The sequence below is a fragment of the Amphiura filiformis genome, chromosome 20, assembly GCF_039555335.1.
Source record: "Amphiura filiformis chromosome 20, Afil_fr2py, whole genome shotgun sequence".
Classification (NCBI taxonomy): domain Eukaryota; kingdom Metazoa; phylum Echinodermata; class Ophiuroidea; order Amphilepidida; family Amphiuridae; genus Amphiura; species Amphiura filiformis.
The window spans coordinates 55,632,848-55,659,007 of NC_092647.1; the positions used below are offsets into that span (position 1 = coordinate 55,632,848).

At 37.8% G+C, this 26,160-nt stretch overlaps 1 protein-coding gene across 1 annotated transcript in view; it reads left to right on the forward strand.

The window, feature by feature from the left end:
• The first annotated feature begins 1,965 nt into the window (after positions 1–1,965).
• Positions 1,966–26,160, forward strand: part of LOC140142390 (leishmanolysin-like peptidase) — a 119,604-nt gene continuing 95,409 nt past the window's right edge. Inside the window, exon 1 of the mRNA XM_072164359.1 lies at positions 1,966–2,154. Within this exon, the coding sequence (XP_072020460.1) occupies positions 1,966–2,154 (189 nt within the window). The remainder of the gene's footprint in view (positions 2,155–26,160) is intronic.

Sequence of the window (26,160 nt, forward strand, 5' to 3'; positions counted from 1 at the left end):
CCAGGGATGTGCACCGCAGCACCTCTTCAATTTTTTTCTTTTTCTGTGTGGTGGTAGATATTGATGAGAAAGAAAAATCCCGAAAATTTGAGCTTCATACTCCATTTCGTTTTCCCGTGGCATCAATTTGAAATTTAGGGGGGTCAGCGTCAAAAATGTGTCGCAACGCGAAAGACAACGTTTGGAGGTCCATAAATGTATAAAGGGAACCCTTTACAACTTTGAAAAGTATGTATCCTGGGGTACTTATTTGTGTAGAATTCAAATCTGGCATCAGAAAACTTGTAACTCCTTTACTTTAAAAGATATAGGGCCCTCAAATGCAACTTCGTCCATCCAGGACCAACTTTGGGGGGTCAGAACTCCAAAAGTAAAAATAATTTTACTGTCCATTTTTTTGCCAGTTAGAGCCCTTTGGTAGGATATTACTCTTATCCAATATTGAGCCTATTAGAATACTTTTAGCTGAGATATTACCCATGCAAAACCCCAATTTGTACATTTTGACCCCCCTGAAAACCAATGTCAGACATTTTGATCGACCATCAACTTCAGGTATGTTGAAAATATGTCCTTGGACAACATTTCTGAGAGATATTGGCTTGGGGTCTCGATGGCTTCAACACATCAGTTAGGTTTGCATTCTCCATAGAGTTGTACGTAAGTCATTATACATGCGAAATCAAAAATGTGTACAACTCTATGGAGTATGCAAACCTAAGTGTCCCAGGATACATACTTTCCAAAGTTGTAAAGGATTTTACTTTCTCATCAATATCTACCACCACACAGAAAAAGAAAAAAATTGAAGAGGAATTGGTTTTGGGCGCTGGGAAGTGGTTTTGGTCGCTGTGTATTTAGAATCGGGTGGGGGGGGGTGAAGGACTATGGCATATTTTGATAGGCTATTATGTAGGCCTAATTATGTATCGGTCCATTATCCAGGCCGGACCGAACCGAGACTGTGGGACAGTCTAGGTCCCCGGACGAGGTCACAACTTGTTCAGAATAAACAACCAATCAGCATGCTTTTTCTTAACTGTGGAGTCAATAAATTATGAGGAAAAATATAAGAGGTTTTCCGATTGGCCGACCCTCTTTAAACTCATTAATATTCATAGTCTTATTGGCTTCCAGCCCAGAAAATTTGGTTGATCGGAACATGGTCTAAAGGAGCAACAAAGCAACCACGAACTTCTAGGTTTGTAAACAAGCTGTGTCAATGAACTTTTGACATGTGTGAAATTTTACCGGGGTATTTTAAACACAACGATTGAATAATTTGGAACTATTTTGGCTTTCTTAAAATATAAATCAATGAGTTTCAGGATTTTGGTTGGGTTTACCACTAAATCCAGTATGATAATTAATGCTCTAGGATGTTTTAAATCGAGACGAAAGTGAGTAGGAGAAAACCAAACCATGATAAACCAAACTCCAAGAAGGATGATGGTGGAAGTGATGATAGGAGTAAGACAAGTAGAAGAAAACCAAACTATGACAATCCAAAACTTAAGATGGATGAAGACGTAAGCAAGGCTATGAGGAAGAGGAATGGAAGAAAAACAAATTATGATGAACCAAATCCCATTTGGGATGATGGTGGAAGCAAGGATACTAGTAAGATGAGTGGGAGAAAACCAATCTATGACAACCAAACCACATCTAAGATGGATGATGGCGGAAGCAGGGTTGAAAGTAAGAGGAGTGGAAGAAAACCAAATGGTGATGAACCAAACTCCAAGATGGATGATGTTGGAAGAAAAAATTGGAGTAAGATGAGTGGGAGAAAACCAAACTATGACAACCAAACCACATAAGATGGATGATGGCAGAAGCAGGGTTACAAGTAAGAGGAGTGGAAGAAAACCAAACTGTGATGAACCAAACTCCAAGATGGATGATGGCGGAATAAATACCCCGGGAATAAATAATTGAGTAAGATGAGTGAAAGAAAACCAAACTATGACAAATCAGAAGCAGAGCAACTCCAAGGCGAGTGGGAGAGAATTGAACCCAAACAACTTAAAATCCAAGATGGCTGATTCTGCCAATAGAAGTAAGCAGAACTCAGAGAAACGTAGTAAAGCGGATGGAAGTAGTGATGCAAATTTGGAGTCGCTTAAGTGTGTGTACACAAATGCTGATAGCTTGGTAAATAAGAGGACCCAGCAAACACAAAACGTTTTCGACATCATTCGCAAAAGGTTATAAAAGATTGTCAGAAAACGTTTAAATGTCGGGTTATATAAAGGCTATATTAAGAGTATAAAACGTATTCATAACCTTAAAAAACATTTTTTGATAATCTACTGCTCAGCAAACAAAAATGTTTTACAGAAAACGTTTAAATGTCGGGTTATATAAAGGTTATAAAAACGTTTTAATAACATTCCAAAAACATTCTTGAAAACTTGATACAAAACATTCTAAACAGAATGTTATTTTGGGTTGGAAAAATATTTTGCGAAAAATGTTTGCCCAAAATATTTTCAATAACGTTTTAAAAACGTTTTCATGACCTTTATATAACCCGACATTTAAATGTTATTAAAAGGTTTTGAAAAAACATTTTAAGGACATTTCTGTGTTTGCTGGGTTCAAATATTTTAACATAATGTTATTTAAGTATTGACGAAATATTTGGCAAAAATGTTTGCAAAAATAGTTTAAAATAACATTTTTTGAAAACATTAAAAAAATAGTGTTGTAGTGTGTTTTCATACAAAACGTTTTAAAACGTTATCATGACCTTTATATAACCCGACATTTTAATGTTATTAAAACGTTTTTACCTAAACCAAAAGCCAAAATATAACTTATTTAAAACGTTTTTAAAACGTTTTTGTGTTTGCTGGGAACTTACCTAATACTGGAGATCCGTGCAGTTTAAATCTTTTAGCGTCATTGTAATGTAAACTTCCTAATACTGGAGATCCGTGCAGTAGAAATCCTTTAGCGTCATTGTAATGTAAACTTACCTAATACTGGAGATCCGTGCAGGTGAAATCTTTTAGCGTCCTTGTAATGTTAACTTCCCTAATACTGGAGATCTGTGCAGGTGAAATCTTTTAGCGTCATTGTAATGTTAACTTCCTAATACTGGAGACCCGTGCAGGTGAAATCTTTTAGCGTCATTGTAATATTAACTTCCCTAATACTAGAGATCCGTGCAGTAGAAATCCTTAGGCGTCATTGTAATGTAAACTTCCCTAATACTAGAGATCCATGCAGGTGAAATCTTTTAGCGTCATTGAAATGTAAACTTCCTAATACATGAGATCCGTGCAGTTGAAATCTTTTGGCGTCATTGTAATATAAACTTCCTAATACTTGAGATCCGTGCAGTTGAAATGTTTTAGCGTCATTGTAATGTAAACTTCCTAATACTAGAGATTCGTGCAGATGGAATCTTTTAGCGTCATTGTAATGTTAACTTCCCTAATACTGGAGATCCGTGCAGGTGAAATCTTTTAGTGTCATTATAATGTTAACGTCCCTAATACTGGAGCCCCGTGCAGGTGAAATCTTTTAGCGTCATTGTAATGTAAACTTCCTTAATACTGGAGATCCGTGCTGTTGAAATCATTTAGTGTCATTGTAATGTAAACTTCCTAATACTGGAGATCCGTGCTGTTGAAATCATTTAGAGTCATTGTAATGTAAACTTCCCTAATATTGGAGATCCGTGCAGGTGAAATCTTTAGCGTCATTGTAATGTAAACTTACCTAATACTGGAGATCCGTGCAGGTGAAATTTTAGCGTTATTGTAATGTAAACTTCCTAATACTGGAGATCCGTGCAGGTGAAATCTTTTAGCGTCATTGTAATGTTAACTTCCCTAATACTGGAGATCTGTGCAGGTGAAATCATTTAGCGTCATTGTAATGTAAACGTACCTAATACTGGAGATCCGTGCAGTTGAAATCTTTTAGCGTCATTGTAATGTAAGCTTCCTAATACTGGAGATCCGTGCAGTTGAAATGTTTTGGCGTCATTGTAATATGTAAGCTTCCTAATACTGGAGATCCGTGCAGGTGAAATCTGTTAGCGTCATTGTAATGTTAACTTCCCTAATACTGGAGATCCGTGCAGGTGAAATTTGTTAGCGTCATTGTAATGTAAACTTACCTAATACTGGAGATCCATGGAGGTGAAATCTTTTAGCGTCCTTGTAATGTAAACTTCCTTAATACTGGAGATCCGTGCAGGTGAAATCTTTTAGCGTCCTTGTAATGTAAACTTCCTTAATACTGGAGATTCGTGCAGATGGAATCTTTTAGCGTCATTGTAATGTAAACTTACCTAATACTGGAGATCCGTGCAGTTGAAATCTTTTAGCGTCATTGTAATGTAAACTTCCTGAATACTGGAGATCCGTGTAGGTGAAATCTTTTAGCGTCATTGTAATGTAAACTTCCCTAATACTGGAGCCCCGTGAAATCTTTTAGCGTCATTGTAATGTAAACTTACCTAATACTGGAGATCCTTGCAATTGAAATTTTTTAGCGTCCTTGTAATGTAAACTTACCTAATACTGGAGATCCGTGCAGTTGAAATCTTTTAGCGTCATTGTAATGTAAACTTCCTAATACTGGAGATCCGTGCAGTTGAAATCTTTTAGCGTCCTTGTAATGTAAACTTCCTAATACTGGAGATCCGTGCAGGTGAAATCTTTTAGCGTCATTATAATGTAAACTTACCTAATACTGGAGATCCGTGCAGTTGAAATCTTTTAGCGTCCTTGTAATGTAAACTTCCTAATACTGGAGACCCGTGCAGGTGAAATCTTCTAGCGTCATTGTAATGTAAACTTCCTGAATACTGGAGATCCGTGTAGGTGAAATCTTTTAGCGTCATTGTAATGTTAACTTACCTAATACTGGAGATCCGTGCAGTTTAAATATTTTAGCGTCATTGTAATGTAAACTTCCTAATACTGGAGATCCGTGCAGGTGAAATCTTTAGCGTCATTGTAATGTAAACTTCCTAATACTGGAGACCCGTGCAGGTGAAATCTTTTAGCGTCATTTTAATGTTAACTTACCTAATACTGGAGATCCGTGCAGTTTAAATCTTTTAGCGTCATTGTAATGTAAACTTCCTAATACTGGAGATCCGTGCAGTAGAAATCCTTTAGCGTCATTGTAATGTAAACTTACCTAATACTGGAGATCCGTGCAGGTGAAATCTTTTAGCGTCCTTGTAATGTTAACTTCCCTAATACTGGAGATCTGTGCAGGTGAAATCTTTTAGCGTCATTGTAATGTAAACTTCCCTAATACTGGAGATCCGTGCAGGTGAAATCATTTAGCGTCATTGTAATGTAAACTTCCTAATACTGGAGATCCGTGCAGTAGAAATCCTTTAGCGTCATTGTAATGTTAACTTCCCTAATACTGGAGATCCGTGCAGGTGAAATCTTTTAGTGTCATTGTAATGTTAACGTCCCTAATACACAGCAAACACCCACCAGCACTGGACCAGTAAAAGGGCCCATTTGCACTGGTCCAGTACTGGACCAGGGTTGGGCCACATAAAGTGAGCGCCAGCACTGGACCAGACCAAGTCGGTCACAACTGGTCCAATATAGTGTGTCACTTATGGACCACATGATGTCGCCAGAGCTGACCCAACGCTGGCCGGGCTTCCGTGTGGCCCAGCACTGGCGCCCACTTTATCTGGCCCACATGTGGTGGGTGACGTGCTCACACTAGCGAAACAATCAATTAAATACAGTTTTCAGACTAGTCTAGGCTAGGCCCGGGGGCTAGGACTATTTGAATTGATATTTTTAGTGGAAGTGCAACTTTTGCGGGAACTTTGATTTTATTTTCAAATCTTGGTGTATGGCTACAAATTTGGTACCAAATGAAAGCTAACAGATTAAATTTTATTGTTTATTATTGAAAAGTAAATATAAATATTTTATGAAGGAATATTTTTACAGTGATTTTACTATTTTTAGCTCATTTGTGACAATTTAATAGGAATATTTTAGCGTCATTGTAATGTAAACTTACCTTATGCTGGAGCCCCGTGCAGGTGAAATCTTTTAGCGTCATTGTAATTTAAACTTCCTTAATACTGGAACCCCGTGCAGGTGAAATCTTTTAGCGTCATTGTAATGTAAACTTCCTTAATACTGGAACCCCGTGCAGGTGAAATCTGTTAGCGTTATTGTAATGTTAACTTCCCGAATACTGGAGATCCGTGCAGGTGAAATTTGTTAGCGTCATTGTAATGTAAACTTACCTAATACTGGAGATCCGTGCTGTTGAAATCATTTAGAGTCATTGTAATGTAAACTTCCTAATATTGGAGATCCGTGCAGGTGAAATCTTTAGCGTCATTGTAATGTAAACTTACCTAATACTGGAGATCCGTGCAGGTGAAATCTTTTGGCGTCATTGTAATGTTAACTTCCCTAATACTGGAGATCTGTGCAGGTGAAATCATATAGCGTCATTGTAATGTAAACTTACCTAATACTGGAGATCCGTGCAGTTGAAATCTTTTAGCGTCATTGTAATGTAAGCTTCCTAATACTGGAGATCCGTGCAGTTGAAATGTTTTAGCGTCATTGTAATATGTAAGCTTCCTAATACTGGAGATCCGTGCAGGTGAAATCTTTTAGCGTCATTGTAATGTAAACTTCCTAATACTGGAGATCCGTGCAGGTGAAATCTGTTAGCGTTATTGTAATGTTAACTTCCCTAATACTGGAGATCCGTGCAGGTGAAATTTGTTAGCGTCATTGTAATGTAAACTTACCTAATACTGGAGATCCGTGCTGTTGAAATCATTTAGAGTCATTGTAATGTAAACTTCCTAATATTGGAGATCCGTGCAGGTGAAATCTTTAGCGTCATTGTAATGTAAACTTACCTAATACTGGAGATCCGTGCAGGTGAAATCTTTTGGCGTCATTGTAATGTTAACTTCCCTAATACTGGAGATCCGTGCAGGTGAAATCTTTTAGCGTCCTTGTAATGTTAACTTCCCTAATACTGGAGATCCGTGCAGGTGAAATCTTTTAGCGTCCTTGTAATGTAAACTTCCTTAATACTGGAGATTCGTGCAGATGGAATCTTTTAGCGTCATTGTAATGTAAACTTACCTAATACTGGAGATCCGTGCAGTTGAAATCTTTTAGCGTCATTGTAATGTAAACTTCCTTAATACTGGAGATCCGTGCAGGTGAAATCTTTTAGCGTCCTTGTAATGTAAACTTCCTTAATACTGGAGATTCGTGCAGATGAAATCTTTAGCGTCATTGTAATGTAAACTTACCTAATACTGGAGATCCGTGCAGTTGAAATCTTTTAGCGTCATTGTAATGTAAACTTCCTGAATACTGGAGATCCGTGTAGGTGAAATCTTTTAGCGTCATTGTAATGTAAACTTCCCTAATACTGGAGCCCCGTGAAATCTTTTAGCGTCATTGTAATGTAAACTTACCTAATACTGGAGATCCTTGCAATTGAAATTTTTTAGCGTCCTTGTAATGTAAACTTACCTAATACTGGAGATCCGTGCAGTTAAAATCTTTTAGCGTCATTGTAATGTAAACTTCCTAATACTGGAGATCCGTGCAGTTGAAATCTTTTAGCGTCCTTGTAATGTAAACTTACCTAATACTGGAGATCCGTGCAGTTGAAATCTTTTAGCGTCCTTGTAATGTAAACTTCCTAATACTGGAGACCCGTGCAGGTGAAATCTTCTAGCGTCATTGTAATGTAAACTTCCTGAATACTGGAGATCCGTGCAGGTGAAATCTTTTAGCGTCATTGTAATGTTAACTTCCCTAATACTGGAGATCCGTGCAGTTTAAATATTTTAGCGTCATTGTAATGTAAACTTCCTAATACTGGAGATCCGTGCAGGTGAAATCTTTTAGCGTCATTGTAATGTAAACTTCCTAATACTGGAGACCCGTGCAGGTGAAATCTTTTAGCGTCCTTGTAATGTAAACTTCCTAATACTGGAGACCCGTGCAGGTGAAATCTTTTAGCGTCATTGTAATGTTAACTTCCCTAATACTGGAAATCAATGCAGGTGAAATCTTTTAGCGTCATTGTAATATTAACTTCCCTAATACTGGAGATCCGTGCAGTTTAAATCTTTTAGCGTCATTGTAATGTAAACTTCCTAATACTGGAGATCCGTGCAGTAGAAATCCTTTAGCGTCATTGTAATGTAAACTTCCCTAATACTAGAGATCCATGCAGGTGAAATCTTTTAGCGCCATTGAAATGTAAACTTCCTAATACTTGAGATCCGTGCAGTTGAAATCTTTTACGTTATTGTAATGTAAACTTCCCTAATACTGGAGATCCGTGCAGGTGAAATCTTTTAGCGTCATTGTAATGTTAACTTCCTTAATACTGGAACCCCGTGCAGGTGAAATCTTTTAGCGTTATTGTAATGTAAACTTCCCTAATACTGAAGATCCGTGCAGGTGAAATCTTTTAGTGTCATTGTAATGTTAACGTCCCTAATACTGGAGATCCGTGGAATTGAAATCATTTAGAGTCATTGTAATGTAAACTTCCTGAATACTGGAGATCCGTGCAGGTGAAATCTTTTAGCGTCATTGTAATGTAAACTTCCTTAATACTGGAGCCCCGTGCAGGTGAAATCTTTTAGCGTCATTGTAATGTAAACTTCCCTAATACTGGAGATCCTTGCAATTGAAATCGTTTAGAGTCATTGTAATGTAAACTTCCTAATACTGGAGATCCGTGCAGGTGAAATCTTTAGCGTCGTTGTAATGTAAACTTACCTAATACTGGAGATCCGTGCAGGTGAAATCTTTAGCGTCATTGTAATGTAAATTTACCTAATACTGGAGACCCGTGCAGGTGAAATCTTTAGCGTCATTGTAATGTTAACTTCCCTAATACTTGAGATCCGTGCATTTGAAATCTTTTAGCGTCCTTGTAATGTAAACTTCCCTAATACTGGAGACCCGTGCAGGTGAAATCTTTAGCGTCATTGTAATGTAAACTTACCTAATACTGGAGATCCGTGCAGGTGAAATCTTTAGCGTCATTGTAGTGTAAACTTCCTAATACTGGAGATCCGTGCAGGTGAAATCTTTAGCGTCATTGTAATGTAAACTTACCTAATACTGGAGACCCGTGCAGGTGAAATCTTTTAGCGTCATTGTAATGTAAACTTAACTAATACTGGAGATCCGTGTAGGTGAAATCCTTAAGCGTCATTGTAATGTAAACTTCCCTAATACTTGAGATCCGTGCATTTGAAATCTTTTAGCGTCATTGTAATGTTAACTTCCTTAATACGATAGAACCGTGCACTTTAAATCTTTTAGCGTCATTGTAATGTAAACTTACCTTATACTGGAGATCCGTGCAGTTGAAATCTTTTAGCGTCCTTGTAATGTAAACTTCCTAATACTGGAGACCCGTGCAGGTGAAATCTTTTAGCGTCATTGTAATGTAAACTTCCTGAATACTGGAGATCCGTGTAGGTGAAATCTTTAGCGTCATTGTAATGTAAACTTCCCTAATACTAGAGATCCATGCAGGTGAAATCTTTAAGCGTCATTGTAATGTTAACTTCCCTAATACTGGAGATCCGTGCAGGTGAAATCATTTAGCGTCCTTGTAATGTTAACTTCCCTAATACTGGAGATCCATGCAGGTGAAATCTTTTAGCGTCATTGCAATGTAAACTTCCTAATACTAGAGATACGTGCAGGTGAAATCATTTAGCGTCCTTGTAATGTTAACTTCCCTAATACTGAAGATCCGTGCAGGTGAAATCTTTTAGTGTCATTGTAATGTTAACGTCCCTAATACTGGAGATCCATGGAATTGAAATCATTTAGAGTCATTGTAATGTAAACTTCCTGAATACTGGAGATCCGTGCAGGTGAAATCTTTTAGCGTCATTGTAATGTAAACTTCCTTAATACTGGAACCCCGTGCAGGTGAAATCTTTTAGCGTTATTGTAATGTAAACTTCCCTAATACTGAAGATCCGTGCAGGTGAAATCTTTTAGTGTCATTGTAATGTTAACGTCCCTAATACTGGAGATCCGTGGAATTGAAATCATTTAGAGTCATTGTAATGTAAACTTCCTGAATACTGGAGATCCGTGCAGGTGAAATCTTTAGCGTCATTGTAATGTAAACTTCCTTAATACTGGAGCCCCGTGCAGGTGAAATCTTTTAGCGTCATTGTAATGTAAACTTCCCTAATACTGGAGATCCTTGCAATTGAAATCGTTTAGAGTCATTGTAATGTAAACTTCCTAATATTGGAGATCCGTGCAGGTGAAATCTTTAGCGTCATTGTAATGTAAACTTACCTAATACTGGAGATCCGTGCAGGTGAAATCTTTTAGCGTCATTGTAGTGTAAACTTCCTAATACTGGAGATCCGTGCAGGTGAAATCTTTAGCGTCATTGTAATGTAAACTTACCTAATACTGGAGACCCATGCAGGTGAAATCTTTTAGCGTCATTGTAATGTAAACTTACCTAATACTGGAGATCTGTGCAGGTGAAATCCTTTAGCGTCATTGTAATGTAAACTTCCCTAATACTTGAGATCGGTGCATTTGAAATCTTTTAGCGTCATTGTAATGTAAACTTCCTAATACTGGAGACCCGTGCAGGTGAAATCTTTAGCGTCATTGTAATGTAAACTTACCTAATACTGGAGATCCTTGCAATTGAAATCTTTTAGCGTCCTTGTAATGTAAACTTCCTAATACTGGAGACCCGTGCAGTTGAAATCTTTTAGCGTCCTTGTAATGTAAACTTACCTAATACTGGAGATCCGTGCAGTTGAAATCTTTTAGCGTCCTTGTAATGTAAACTTCCTAATACTGGAGATCCGTGCAGTTGAAATCTTTTAGCGTCATTGTAATGTAAACTTCCTAATACTGGAGACCCGTGCAGGTGAAATCTTTTAGCGTCACTGTAATGTAAACTTCCTAATACTTGAGATCCGTGCAGGTGAAATCTTTAGCGTCATTGTAGTGTAAACTTCCTAATACTGGAGATCCGTGCAGTTGAAATCTTTTAGCGTCCTTGTAATGTTAACTTACCTAATACTGGAGATCCGTGCAGTTTAAATATTTTAGCGTCATTGTAATGTTAACGTCCCTAATACTGGAGATCCGTGGAATTGAAATCATTTAGAGTCATTGTAATGTAAACTTCCTGAATACTGGAGATCCGTGCAGGTGAAATCTTTTAGCGTCATTGTAATGTAAACTTCCTTAATACTGGAGCCCCGTGCAGGTGAAATCTTTTAGCGTCATTGTAATGTAAACTTCCCTAATACTGGAGATCCTTGCAATTGAAATCGTTTAGAGTCATTGTAATGTAAACTTCCTAATATTGGAGATCCGTGCAGGTGAAATCTTTAGCGTCATTGTAATGTAAACTTACCTAATACTGGAGATCCGTGCAGGTGAAATCTTTAGCGTCATTGTAGTGTAAACTTCCTAATACTGGAGATCCGTGCAGGTGAAATCTTTAGCGTCATTGTAATGTAAACTTACCTAATACTGGAGACCCATGCAGGTGAAATCTTTTAGCGTCATTGTAATGTAAACTTACCTAATACTGGAGATCTGTGCAGGTGAAATCCTTTAGCGTCATTGTAATGTAAACTTCCCTAATACTTGAGATCCGTGCATTTGAAATCTTTTAGCGTTATTGTAATGTAAACTTCCTAATACTGGAGACCCGTGCAGGTGAAATCTTTAGCGTCATTGTAATGTAAACTTACCTAATACTGGAGATCCTTGCAATTGAAATCTTTTAGCGTCCTTGTAATGTAAACTTCCTAATACTGGAGACCCGTGCAGTTGAAATCTTTTAGCGTCCTTGTAATGGAAACTTCCTAATACTGGAGATCCTTGCAATTGAAATCTTTTAGCGTCCTTGTAATGGAAACTTCCCTAATACTTGAGATCCGTGCAGTTGAAATCTTTTAGCGTCATTGTAATGTAAACTTCCTGAATACTGGAGATCCCTGTAGGTGAAATCTTTTAGCGTCATTGTAATGTAAACTTCCCTAATACTGGAGCCCCGTGAAATCTTTTAGCGTCATTGTAATGTAAACTTACCTAATACTGGAGATCCTTGCAATTGAAATTTTTTAGCGTCCTTGTAATGTAAACTTACCTAATACTGGAGATCCGTGCAGTTAAAATCTTTTAGCGTCATTGTAATGTAAACTTCCTAATACTGGAGATCCGTGCAATTGAAATCTTTTAGCGTCCTTGTAATGTAAACTTCCTAATACTGGAGACCCGTGCAGGTGAAATCTTCTAGCGTCATTGTAATGTAAACTTCCTGAATACTGGAGATCCGTGCAGGTGAAATCTTTTAGCGTCATTGTAATGTTAACTTCCCTAATACTGGAGATCCGTGCAGTTTAAATATTTTAGCGTCATTGTAATGTAAACTTCCTAATACTGGAGATCCGTGCAGGTGAAATCTTTTAGCGTCATTGTAATGTAAACTTCCTAATACTGGAGACCCGTGCAGGTGAAATCCTTTAGCGTCCTTGTAATGTAAACTTCCTAATACTGGAGACCCGTGCAGGTGAAATCTTTTAGCGTCATTGTAATGTTAACTTCCCTAATACTGGAAATCAATGCAGGTGAAATCTTTTAGCGTCATTGTAATATTAACTTCCCTAATACTGGAGATCCGTGCAGTTTAAATCTTTTAGCGTCATTGTAATGTAAACTTCCCTAATACTGGAGCCCCGTGAAATCTTTTAGCGTCATTGTAATGTAAACTTACCTAATACTGGAGATCCTTGCAATTGAAATTTTTTAGCGTCCTTGTAATGTAAACTTACCTAATACTGGAGATCCGTGCAGTTAAAATCTTTTAGCGTCATTGTAATGTAAACTTCCTAATACTGAGATCCGTGCAGTTGAAATCTTTAGCGTCCTTGTAATGTAAACTTACCTAATACTGGAGATCCGTGCAGCTGAAATCTTTAGCGTCCTTGTAATGTAAACTTCCTAATACTGGAGACCCGTGCAGGTGAAATCTTCTAGCGTCATTGTAATGTAAACTTCCTGAATACTGGAGATCCGTGCAGGTGAAATCTTTAGCGTCATTGTAACTTCCCTAATACTGGAGATCCGTGCAGTTTAAATATTTTAGCGTCATTGTAATGTAAACTTCCTAATACTGGAGATCCGTGCAGGTGAAATCTTTTAGCGTCATTGTAATGTAAACTTCCTAATACTGGAGACCCGTGCAGGTGAAATCTTTTAGCGTCCTTGTAATGTAAACTTCCTAATACTGGAGACCCGTGCAGGTGAAATCTTTTAGCGTCATTGTAATGTTAACTTCCCTAATACTGGAAATCAATGCAGGTGAAATCTTTAGCGTCATTGTAATATTAACTTCCCTAATACTGGAGATCCGTGCAGTTTAAATCTTTTAGCGTCATTGTAATGTAAACTTCCTAATACTGGAGATCCGTGCAGTAGAAATCCTTTAGCGTCATTGTAATGTAAACTTCCCTAATACTAGAGATCCATGCAGGTGAAATCTTTTAGCGCCATTGAAATGTAAACTTCCTAATACTTGAGATCCGTGCAGTTGAAATCTTTTAACGTCCTTGTAATGTAAACTTCCTAATACTGGAGATCCGTGCAGGTGAAATCTTTTAGCGTCATTGTAATGTTAACTTCCTTAATACTGGAACCCCGTGCAGGTGAAATCTTTTAGCGTTATTGTAATGTAAACTTCCCTAATACTGAAGATCCGTGCAGGTGAAATCTTTTAGTGTCATTGTAATGTTAACGTCCCTAATACTGGAGATCCGTGGAATTGAAATCATTTAGAGTCATTGTAATGTAAACTTCCTGAATACTGGAGATCCGTGCAGGTGAAATCTTTAGCGTCATTGTAATGTAAACTTCCTTAATACTGGAGCCCCGTGCAGGTGAAATCTTTTAGCGTCATTGTAATGTAAACTTCCCTAATACTGGAGATCCTTGCAATTGAAATCGTTTAGAGTCATTGTAATGTAAACTTCCTAATACTGGAGATCCGTGCAGGTGAAATCTTTAGCGTCGTTGTAATGTAAACTTACCTAATACTGGAGATCCGTGCAGGTGAAATCTTTTAGCGTCATTGTAATGTAAATTTACCTAATACTGGAGACCCGTGCAGGTGAAATCTTTTAGCGTCATTGTAATGTTAACTTCCCTAATACTTGAGATCCGTGCATTTGAAATCTTTTAGCGTCCTTGTAATGTAAACTTCCCTAATACTGGAGACCCGTGCAGGTGAAATCTTTAGCGTCATTGTAATGTAAACTTACCTAATACTGGAGATCCGTGCAGGTGAAATCTTTTAGCGTCATTGTAGTGTAAACTTCCTAATACTGGAGATCCGTGCAGGTGAAATCTTTAGCGTCATTGTAATGTAAACTTACCTAATACTGGAGACCCGTGCAGGTGAAATCTTTTAGCGTCATTGTAATGTAAACTTAACTAATACTGGAGATCCGTGTAGGTGAAATCCTTAAGCGTCATTGTAATGTAAACTTCCCTAATACTTGAGATCCGTGCATTTGAAATCTTTTAGCGTCATTGTAATGTTAACTTCCTTAATACGATAGAACCGTGCACTTTAAATCTTTTAGCGTCATTGTAATGTAAACTTACCTTATACTGGAGATCCGTGCAGTTGAAATCTTTTAGCGTCCTTGTAATGTAAACTTCCTAATACTGGAGACCCGTGCAGGTGAAATCTTTTAGCGTCATTGTAATGTAAACTTCCTGAATACTGGAGATCCGTGTAGGTGAAATCTTTTAGCGTCATTGTAATGTAAACTTCCCTAATACTAGAGATCCATGCAGGTGAAATCTTTAAGCGTCATTGTAATGTTAACTTCCCTAATACTGGAGATCCGTGCAGGTGAAATCATTTAGCGTCCTTGTAATGTTAACTTCCCTAATACTGGAGATCCATGCAGGTGAAATCTTTAGCGTCATTGTAATGTAAACTTCCTAATACTAGAGATACGTGCAGGTGAAATCATTTAGCGTCCTTGTAATGTTAACTTCCCTAATACTGAAGATCCGTGCAGGTGAAATCTTTTAGTGTCATTGTAATGTTAACGTCCCTAATACTGGAGATCCATGGAATTAAAATCATTTAGAGTCATTGTAATGTAAACTTCCTGAATACTGGAGATCCGTGCAGGTGAAATCTTTTAGCGTCATTGTAATGTAAACTTCCTTAATACTGGAACCCCGTGCAGGTGAAATCTTTTAGCGTTATTGTAATGTAAACTTCCCTAATACTGAAGATCCGTGCAGGTGAAATCTTTTAGTGTCATTGTAATGTTAACGTCCCTAATACTGGAGATCCGTGGAATTGAAATCATTTAGAGTCATTGTAATGTAAACTTCCTGAATACTGGAGATCCGTGCAGGTGAAATCTTTAGCGTCATTGTAATGTAAACTTCCTTAATACTGGAGCCCCGTGCAGGTGAAATCTTTAGCGTCATTGTAATGTAAACTTCCCTAATACTGGAGATCCTTGCAATTGAAATCGTTTAGAGTCATTGTAATGTAAACTTCCTAATATTGGAGATCCGTGCAGGTGAAATCTTTAGCGTCATTGTAATGTAAACTTACCTAATACTGGAGATCCGTGCAGGTAAAATCTTTAGCGTCATTGTAGTGTAAACTTCCTAATACTGGAGATCCGTGCAGGTGAAATCTTTAGCGTCATTGTAATGTAAACTTACCTAATACTGGAGACCCATGCAGGTGAAATCTTTTAGCGTCATTGTAATGTAAACTTACCTAATACTGGAGATCTGTGCAGGTGAAATCCTTTAGCGTCATTGTAATGTAAACTTCCCTAATACTTGAGATCCGTGCATTTGAAATCTTTTAGCGTTATTGTAATGTAAACTTCCTAATACTGGAGACCCGTGCAGGTGAAATCTTTAGCGTCATTGTAATGTAAACTTCCTAATACTGGAGATCCTTGCAATTAAAATCTTTTAGCGTCATTGTAATGTAAACTTCCTAATACTGGAGATCCGTGCAGGTGAAATCTTTAGCGTCATTGTAATGTAAACTTCCTAATACTGGAGATCCTTGCAATTGAAATCTTTAGCGTCATTGTAGTGTAAACTTCCTAATACTGGAGATCCTTGCAGTTGAAATCTTTTAGCGTCATTGTAATGTAAACTTCCTAATACTGGAGATCCTTGCAATTGAAATCTTTTAGCGTCCTTGTAATGGAAACTTACCTAATACTGGAGATCCGTGCAGTTGAAATCTTTTAGCGTCATTGTAATGGAAACTTACCTAATACTTGAGATCCGTGCAGTTGAAATCTTTTAGCGTCATTGTAATGTAAACTTCCCTAATACTTGAGATCCTTGCAGTTGAAATCTTTTAGCGTCCTTGTAATGGAAACTTACCTAATACTTGAGATCCTTGCAGTTGAAATCTTTAGCGTCCTTGTAATGGAAACTTACCTAATACTAGAGAACCTTGCAGTTGAAAACTTTTAGCGTCCTTGTAATGGAAACTTACCTAATACTGGAGATCCGTGCAGTTGAAATCTTTTAGCGTCCTTGTAATGGAAACTTCCCTAATACTTGAGATCCTTGCAGTTGAAATCTTTTAGCGTCCTTGTAATGGAAACTTACCTAATACTGGAGACCCGTGCAGTTGAAATCTTTTAGCGTCATTGTAATGTAAACTTCCCTAATACTTGAGATCCTTGCAGTTGAAATCTTTTAGCGTCCTTGTAATGGAAACTTACCTAATACTGGAGATCCTTGCAGTTGAAATCTTTTAGCGTCCTTGTAATGGAAACTTACCTAATACTGGAGATCCGTGCAGTTGAAATCTTTTAGCGTCCTTGTAATGGAAACTTCCCTAATACTTGAGATCCTTGCAGTTGAAATCTTTTAGCGTCCTTGTAATGGAAACTTACCTAATACTTGAGATCCGTGCAGTTGAAATCTTTTAGCGTCATTGTAATGTAAACTTCCCTAATACTTGAGATCCTTGCAGTTGAAATCTTTTAGCGTCCTTGTAATGGAAACTTACCTAATACTGGAGATCCTTGCAGTTGAAATCTTTTAGCGTCCTTGTAATGTAAACTTACCTAATACTGGAGATCCGTGCAGTTGAAATCTTTTAGCGTCCTTGTAATGGAAACTTCCTGAATACTGGAGATCCGTGTAGGTGAAATCTTTTAGCGTCATTGTAATGTAAACTTACCTAATACTGGAGATCCTTGCAATTAAAATCTTTTAGCGTCCTTGTAATGTAAACTTCCTAATACTGGAGACCCGTGTAGGTGAAATCTTTTAGCGTCCTTGTAATGTAAACTTACCTAATACTGGAGATCCGTGCAGTTGAAATCTTTTAGCGTCCTTGTAATGGAAACTTCCTGAATACTGGAGATCCGTGTAGGTGAAATCTTTTAGCGTCATTGTAATGTAAACTTACCTAATACTGGAGATCCGTGCAGTTGAAATCTTCTAGCGTCCTTGTAATGGAAACTTACCTAATACTGGAGACCCGTGCAGTTGAAATCTTTTAGCGTCCTTGTAATGTAAACTTCCTAATACTGGAGACCCGTGCAGTTGAAATCTTTTAGCGTCCTTGTAATGGAAACTTCCTGAATACTGGAGATCCGTGCAGGTGAAATCTTTAGCGTCATTGTAATGTTAACTTCCTAATACTGGAGACCCGTGCAGTTGAAATCTTTTAGCGTCCTTGTAATGTAAACTTCCTAATACTGGAGACCCGTGCAGTTGAAATCTTTTAGCGTCCTTGTAATGTAAACTTCCTAATACTGGAGACCCGTGCAGTTGAAATCTTTTAGCGTCCTTGTAATGTAAACTTCCTAATACTGGAGACCCGTGCAGTTGAAATCTTTTAGCGTCCTTGTAATGGAAACTTCCTGAATACTGGAGATCCGTGTAGGTGAAATCTTTTAGCGTCATTGTAATGTAAACTTACCTAATACTGGAGATCCTTGCAATTGAAATCTTTAGCGTCATTGTAATGTAAACTTCCTAATACTGGAGATCCGTGCAGTTGAAATCTTTTAGCGTCCTTGTAATGGAAACTTACCTAATACTTGAGATCCGTGCAGTTGAAATCCTTTAGCGTCATTGTAATGTAAACTTCCTAATACTGGAGATCCGTGCAGGTGAAATCTTTTAGCGTCATTGTAATGTAAACTTACCGAATACTGGAGATCCGTGCAGTTGAAATCTTTTAGCGTCCTTGTAATGGAAACTTACCTAATACTGGAGATCCGTGCAGTTGAAATCCTTTAGCGTCATTGTAATGTAAACTTCCTAATACTGGAGATCCGTGCAGGTGAAATCTTTTAGCGTCATTGTAATGTAAACTTACCGAATACTGGAGATCCGTGCAGTTGAAATCCTTTAGCGTCATTGTAATGTAAACTTCCTAATACTGGAGATCCGTGCAGTTGAAATCTTTTAGCGTCATTGTAATGTAAACTTCCTGAATACTGGAGATCCGTGTAGGTGAAATCTTTTAGCGTCATTGTAATGTAAACTTCCCTAATACTGGAGCCCCGTGAAATCTTTTTAGCGTCATTGTAATGTAAACTTACCTAATACTGGAGATCCTTGCAATTGAAATTTTTTAGCGTCCTTGTAATGTAAACTTACCTAATACTGGAGATCCGTGCAGTTAAAATCTTTTAGCGTCATTGTAATGTAAACTTCCTAATACTGGAGATCCGTGCAGTTGAAATCTTTTAGCGTCCTTGTAATGTAAACTTACCTAATACTGGAGATCCGTGCAGTTGAAATCTTTTAGCGTCCTTGTAATGTTAACTTCCCTAATACTGAAGATCCGTGCAGGTGAAATCTTTTAGTGTCATTGTAATGTTAACGTCCCTAATACTGGAGATCCATGGAATTAAAATCATTTAGAGTCATTGTAATGTAAACTTCCTGAATACTGGAGATCCGTGCAGGTGAAATCTTTTAGCGTCATTGTAATGTAAACTTCCTTAATACTGGAACCCCGTGCAGGTGAAATCTTTTAGCGTTATTGTAATGTAAACTTCCCTAATACTGAAGATCCGTGCAGGTGAAATCTTTTAGTGTCATTGTAATGTTAACGTCCCTAATACTGGAGATCCGTGGAATTGAAATCATTTAGAGTCATTGTAATGTAAACTTCCTGAATACTGGAGATCCGTGCAGGTGAAATCTTTTAGCGTCATTGTAATGTAAACTTCCTTAATACTGGAGCCCCGTGCAGGTGAAATCTTTTAGCGTCATTGTAATGTAAACTTCCCTAATACTGGAGATCCTTGCAATTGAAATCGTTTAGAGTCATTGTAATGTAAACTTCCTAATATTGGAGATCCGTGCAGGTGAAATCTTTAGCGTCATTGTAATGTAAACTTACCTAATACTGGAGATCCGTGCAGGTAAAATCTTTAGCGTCATTGTAGTGTAAACTTCCTAATACTGGAGATCCGTGCAGGTGAAATCTTTAGCGTCATTGTAATGTAAACTTACCTAATACTGGAGACCCATGCAGGTGAAATCTTTTAGCGTCATTGTAATGTAAACTTACCTAATACTGGAGATCTGTGCAGGTGAAATCCTTTAGCGTCATTGTAATGTAAACTTCCCTAATACTTGAGATCCGTGCATTTGAAATCTTTTAGCGTTATTGTAATGTAAACTTCCTAATACTGGAGACCCGTGCAGGTGAAATCTTTAGCGTCATTGTAATGTAAACTTCCTAATACTGGAGATCCTTGCAATTAAAATCTTTTAGCGTCATTGTAATGTAAACTTCCTAATACTGGAGATCCGTGCAGGTGAAATCTTTAGCGTCATTGTAATGTAAACTTCCTAATACTGGAGATCCTTGCAATTGAAATCTTTAGCGTCATTGTAGTGTAAACTTCCTAATACTGGAGATCCTTGCAGTTGAAATCTTTTAGCGTCATTGTAATGTAAACTTCCTAATACTGGAGATCCTTGCAATTGAAATCTTTTAGCGTCCTTGTAATGGAAACTTACCTAATACTGGAGATCCGTGCAGTTGAAATCTTTTAGCGTCATTGTAATGGAAACTTACCTAATACTTGAGATCCGTGCAGTTGAAATCTTTTAGCGTCATTGTAATGTAAACTTCCCTAATACTTGAGATCCTTGCAGTTGAAATCTTTTAGCGTCCTTGTAATGGAAACTTACCTAATACTTGAGATCCTTGCAGTTGAAATCTTTTAGCGTCCTTGTAATGGAAACTTACCTAATACTGGAGATCCTTGCAGTTGAAATCTTTTAGCGTCCTTGTAATGGAAACTTACCTAATACTGGAGATCCGTGCAGTTGAAATCTTTTAGCGTCCTTGTAATGGAAACTTCCCTAATACTTGAGATCCTTGCAGTTGAAATCTTTTAGCGTCCTTGTAATGGAAACTTACCTAATACTGGAGACCCGTGCAGTTGAAATCTTTTAGCGTCATTGTAATGTAAACTTCCCTAATACTTGAGATCCTTGCAGTTGAAATCTTTTAGCGTCCTTGTAATGGAAACTTACCTAATACTGGAGATCCTTGCAGTTGAAATCTTTTAGCGTCCTTGTAATGGAAACTTACCTAATACTGGAGATCCGTGCAGTTGAAATCTTTTAGCGTCCTTGTAATGGAAACTTACCTAATACTGGAGACCCGTGCAGTTGAAATCTTTTAGCGTCCTTGTAATGGAAACTTCCCTAATACTTGAGATCCTTGCAGTTGAAATCTTTTAGCGTCCTTGTAATGGAAACTTACCTAATACTGGAGATCCTTGCAGTTGAAATCTTTTAGCGTCCTTGTAATGGAAACTTACCTAATACTGGAGATCCTTGCAGTTGAAATCTTTTAGCGTCCTTGTAATGGAAACTTACCTAATACTGGAGACCCGTGCAGTTGAAATCTTTTAGCGTCCTTGTAATGGAAACTTCCCTAATACTTGAGATCCTTGCAGTTGAAATCTTTTAGCGTCCTTGTAATGGAAACTTTTAGCGTCACCTAATACTTGAGATCCGTGCAGTTGAAATCTTTTAGCGTCATTGTAAAACTTACCTAATACTGGAGATCCTTGCAGTTGAAATCTTTTAGCGTCCTTGTAATGTAAACTTACCTAATACTGGAGATCTGTGCAGTTGAAATCTTTTAGCGTCCTTACTGTAGATCCGTAAACTTGTAAACTTACCTAATACCTCCTTGTAATGTAAACTTCCTAATACTGGAGATCCGTGCAGGTGAAATCTTTTAGCGTCCTTGTAATGTAAACTTACTGGAGATCCTAATACTTTTAGCGTCCTTGTAGATCCGTGACAGTGTGAAATCTTTTAGCGTCCTAATGTAAACTTACCTAATACTGGAGATCCGTGCAGGTGAAATCTTTTAGCGTCCTTGTAATGGAAACTTCCTGAATACTGGAGATCCGTGTAGGTGAAATCTTTTAGCGTCATTGTAATGTAAACTTACCTAATACTGGAGATCCGTGCAGTTGAAATCTTCTAGCGTCCTTGTAATGGAAACTTACCTAATACTGGAGACCCGTGCAGTTGAAATCTTTTAGCGTCCTTGTAATGTAAACTTCCTAATACTGGAGACCCGTGCAGTTGAAATCTTTTAGCGTCCTTGTAATGGAAACTTCCTGAATACTGGAGATCCGTGCAGGTGAAATCTTTAGCGTCATTGTAATGTTAACTTCCCTAATACTGGAGACCCGTGCAGTTGAAATCTTTTAGCGTCCTTGTAATGTAAACTTCCTAATACTGGAGACCCGTGCAGTTGAAATCTTTTAGCGTCCTTGTAATGTAAACTTCCCTAATACTGGAGACCCGTGCAGTTGAAATCTTTTAGCGTCCTTGTAATGTAAACTTCCTAATACTGGAGACCCGTGCAGTTGAAATCTTTTAGCGTCCTTGTAATGGAAACTTCCTGAATACTGGAGATCCGTGTTGAAATCTTTTAGCGTCATTGTAATGTAAACTTACCTAATACTGGAGATCCTTGCAATTGAAATCTTTAGCGTCATTGTAATGTAAACTTCCTAATACTGGAGATCCGTGCAGTTGAAATCTTTTAGCGTCCTTGTAATGGAAACTTACCTAATACTTGAGATCCGTGCAGTTGAAATCCTTTAGCGTCATTGTAATGTAAACTTCCTAATACTGGAGATCCGTGCAGGTGAAATCTTTAGCGTCATTGTAATGTAAACTTACCGAATACTGGAGATCCGTGCAGTTGAAATCTTTTAGCGTCCTTGTAATGGAAACTTACCTAATACTGGAGATCCGTGCAGTTGAAATCCTTTAGCGTCATTGTAATGTAAACTTCCTAATACTGGAGATCCGTGCAGGTGAAATCTTTTAGCGTCATTGTAATGTAAACTTACCGAATACTGGAGATCCGTGCAGTTGAAATCCTTTAGCGTCATTGTAATGTAAACTTCCTAATACTGGAGATCCGTGCAGTTGAAATCTTTTAGCGTCATTGTAATGTAAACTTCCTGAATACTGGAGATCCGTGTAGGTGAAATCTTTTAGCGTCATTGTAATGTAAACTTCCCTAATACTGGAGCCCCGTGAAATCTTTTAGCGTCATTGTAATGTAAACTTACCTAATACTGGAGATCCTTGCAATTGAAATTTTTTAGCGTCCTTGTAATGTAAACTTACCTAATACTGGAGATCCGTGCAGTTAAAATCTTTTAGCGTCATTGTAATGTAAACTTCCTAATACTGGAGATCCGTGCAGTTGAAATCTTTTAGCGTCCTTGTAATGTAAACTTACCTAATACTGGAGATCCGTGCAGTTGAAATCTTTTAGCGTCCTTGTAATGTAAACTTCCTAATACTGGAGACCCGTGCAGGTGAAATCTTCTAGCGTCATTGTAATGTAAACTTCCTGAATACTGGAGATCCGTGCAGGTGAAATCTTTTAGCGTCATTGTAATGTTAACTTCCCTAATACTGGAGATCCGTGCAGTTTAAATATTTTAGCGTCATTGTAATGTAAACTTCCTAATACTGGAGATCCGTGCAGGTGAAATCTTTTAGCGTCATTGTAATGTAAACTTCCTAATACTGGAGACCCGTGCAGGTGAAATCTTTTAGCGTCCTTGTAATGTAAACTTCCTAATACTGGAGACCCGTGCAGGTGAAATCTTTTAGCGTCATTGTAATGTTAACTTCCCTAATACTGGAAATCAATGCAGGTGAAATCTTTTAGCGTCATTGTAATATTAACTTCCCTAATACTGGAGATCCGTGCAGTTTAAATCTTTTAGCGTCATTGTAATGTAAACTTCCTAATACTGGAGATCCGTGCAGTAGAAATCCTTTAGCGTCATTGTAATGTAAACTTCCCTAATACTAGAGATCCATGCAGGTGAAATCTTTTAGCGCCATTGAAATGTAAACTTCCTAATACTTGAGATCCGTGCAGTTGAAATCTTTTAACGTTATTGTAATGTAAACTTCCCTAATACTGGAGATCCGTGCAGGTGAAATCTTTTAGCGTCATTGTAATGTTAACTTCCTTAATACTGGAACCCCGTGCAGGTGAAATCTTTTAGCGTTATTGTAATGTAAACTTCCCTAATACTGAAGATCCGTGCAGGTGAAATCTTTTAGTGTCATTGTAATGTTAACGTCCCTAATACTGGAGATCCGTGGAATTGAAATCATTTAGAGTCATTGTAATGTAAACTTCCTGAATACTGGAGATCCGTGCAGGTGAAATCTTTTAGCGTCATTGTAATGTAAACTTCCTTAATACTGGAGCCCCGTGCAGGTGAAATCTTTTAGCGTCATTGTAATGTAAACTTCCCTAATACTGGAGATCCTTGCAATTGAAATCGTTTAGAGTCATTGTAATGTAAACTTCCTAATACTGGAGATCCGTGCAGGTGAAATCTTTAGCGTCGTTGTAATGTAAACTTACCTAATACTGGAGATCCGTGCAGGTGAAATCTTTTAGCGTCATTGTAATGTAAATTTACCTTAATACTGGAGTCCCGTGCAGGTGAAATCTTTAGCGTCATTGTAATGTTAACTTCCCTAATACTTGAGATCCGTGCATTTGAAATCTTTTAGCGTCCTTGTAATGTAAACTTCCCTAATACTGGAGACCCGTGCAGGTGAAATCTTTTAGCGTCATTGTAATGTAAACTTACCTAATACTGGAGATCCGTGCAGGTGAAATCTTTTAGCGTCATTGTAGTGTAAACTTCCTAATACTGGAGATCCGTGCAGGTGAAATCTTTAGCGTCATTGTAATGTAAACTTACCTAATACTGGAGACCCGTGCAGGTGAAATCTTTTAGCGTCATTGTAATGTAAACTTAACTAATACTGGAGATCCGTGTAGGTGAAATCCTTAAGCGTCATTGTAATGTAAACTTCCCTAATACTTGAGATCCGTGCATTTGAAATCTTTTAGCGTCATTGTAATGTTAACTTCCTTAATACGATAGAACCGTGCACTTTAAATCTTTTAGCGTCATTGTAATGTAAACTTACCTTATACTGGAGATCCGTGCAGTTGAAATCTTTTAGCGTCCTTGTAATGTAAACTTCCTAATACTGGAGACCCGTGCAGGTGAAATCTTTTAGCGTCATTGTAATGTAAACTTCCTGAATACTGGAGATCCGTGTAGGTGAAATCTTTTAGCGTCATTGTAATGTAAACTTCCCTAATACTAGAGATCCATGCAGGTGAAATCTTTAAGCGTCATTGTAATGTTAACTTCCCTAATACTGGAGATCCGTGCAGGTGAAATCATTTAGCGTCCTTGTAATGTTAACTTCCCTAATACTGGAGATCCATGCAGGAGAAATCTTTTAGCGTCATTGTAATGTAAACTTCCTAATACTAGAGATACGTGCAGGTGAAATCATTTAGCGTCCTTGTAATGTTAACTTCCCTAATACTGAAGATCCGTGCAGGTGAAATCTTTTAGTGTCATTGTAATGTTAACGTCCCTAATACTGGAGATCCATGGAATTGAAATCATTTAGAGTCATTGTAATGTAAACTTCCTGAATACTGGAGATCCGTGCAGGTGAAATCTTTTAGCGTCATTGTAATGTAAACTTCCTTAATACTGGAACCCCGTGCAGGTGAAATCTTTTAGCGTTATTGTAATGTAAACTTCCCTAATACTGAAGATCCGTGCAGGTGAAATCTTTTAGTGTCATTGTAATGTTAACGTCCCTAATACTGGAGATCCGTGGAATTGAAATCATTTAGAGTCATTGTAATGTAAACTTCCTGAATACTGGAGATCCGTGCAGGTGAAATCTTTTAGCGTCATTGTAATGTAAACTTCCTTAATACTGGAGCCCCGTGCAGGTGAAATCTTTTAGCATCATTGTAATGTAAACTTCCCTAATACTGGAGATCCTTGCAATTGAAATCGTTTAGAGTCATTGTAATGTAAACTTCCTAATATTGGAGATCCGTGCAGGTGAAATCTTTAGCGTCATTGTAATGTAAACTTACCTAATACTGGAGATCCGTGCAGGTGAAATCTTTTAGCGTCATTGTAGTGTAAACTTCCTAATACTGGAGATCCGTGCAGGTGAAATCTTTAGCGTCATTGTAATGTAAACTTACCTAATACTGGAGACCCATGCAGGTGAAATCTTTTAGCGTCATTGTAATGTAAACTTACCTAATACTGGAGATCTGTGCAGGTGAAATCCTTTAGCGTCATTGTAATGTAAACTTCCCTAATACTTGAGATCCGTGCATTTGAAATCTTTTAGCGTTATTGTAATGTAAACTTCCTAATACTGGAGACCCGTGCAGGTGAAATCTTTAGCGTCATTGTAATGTAAACTTACCTAATACTGGAGATCCTTGCAATTGAAATCTTTTAGCGTCCTTGTAATGTAAACTTCCTAATACTGGAGACCCGTGCAGTTGAAATCTTTTAGCGTCCTTGTAATGTAAACTTACCTAATACTGGAGATCCGTGCAGTTGAAATCTTTTAGCGTCCTTGTAATGTAAACTTCCTAATACTGGAGATCCGTGCAGTTGAAATCTTTTAGCGTCATTGTAATGTAAACTTCCTAATACTGGAGACCCGT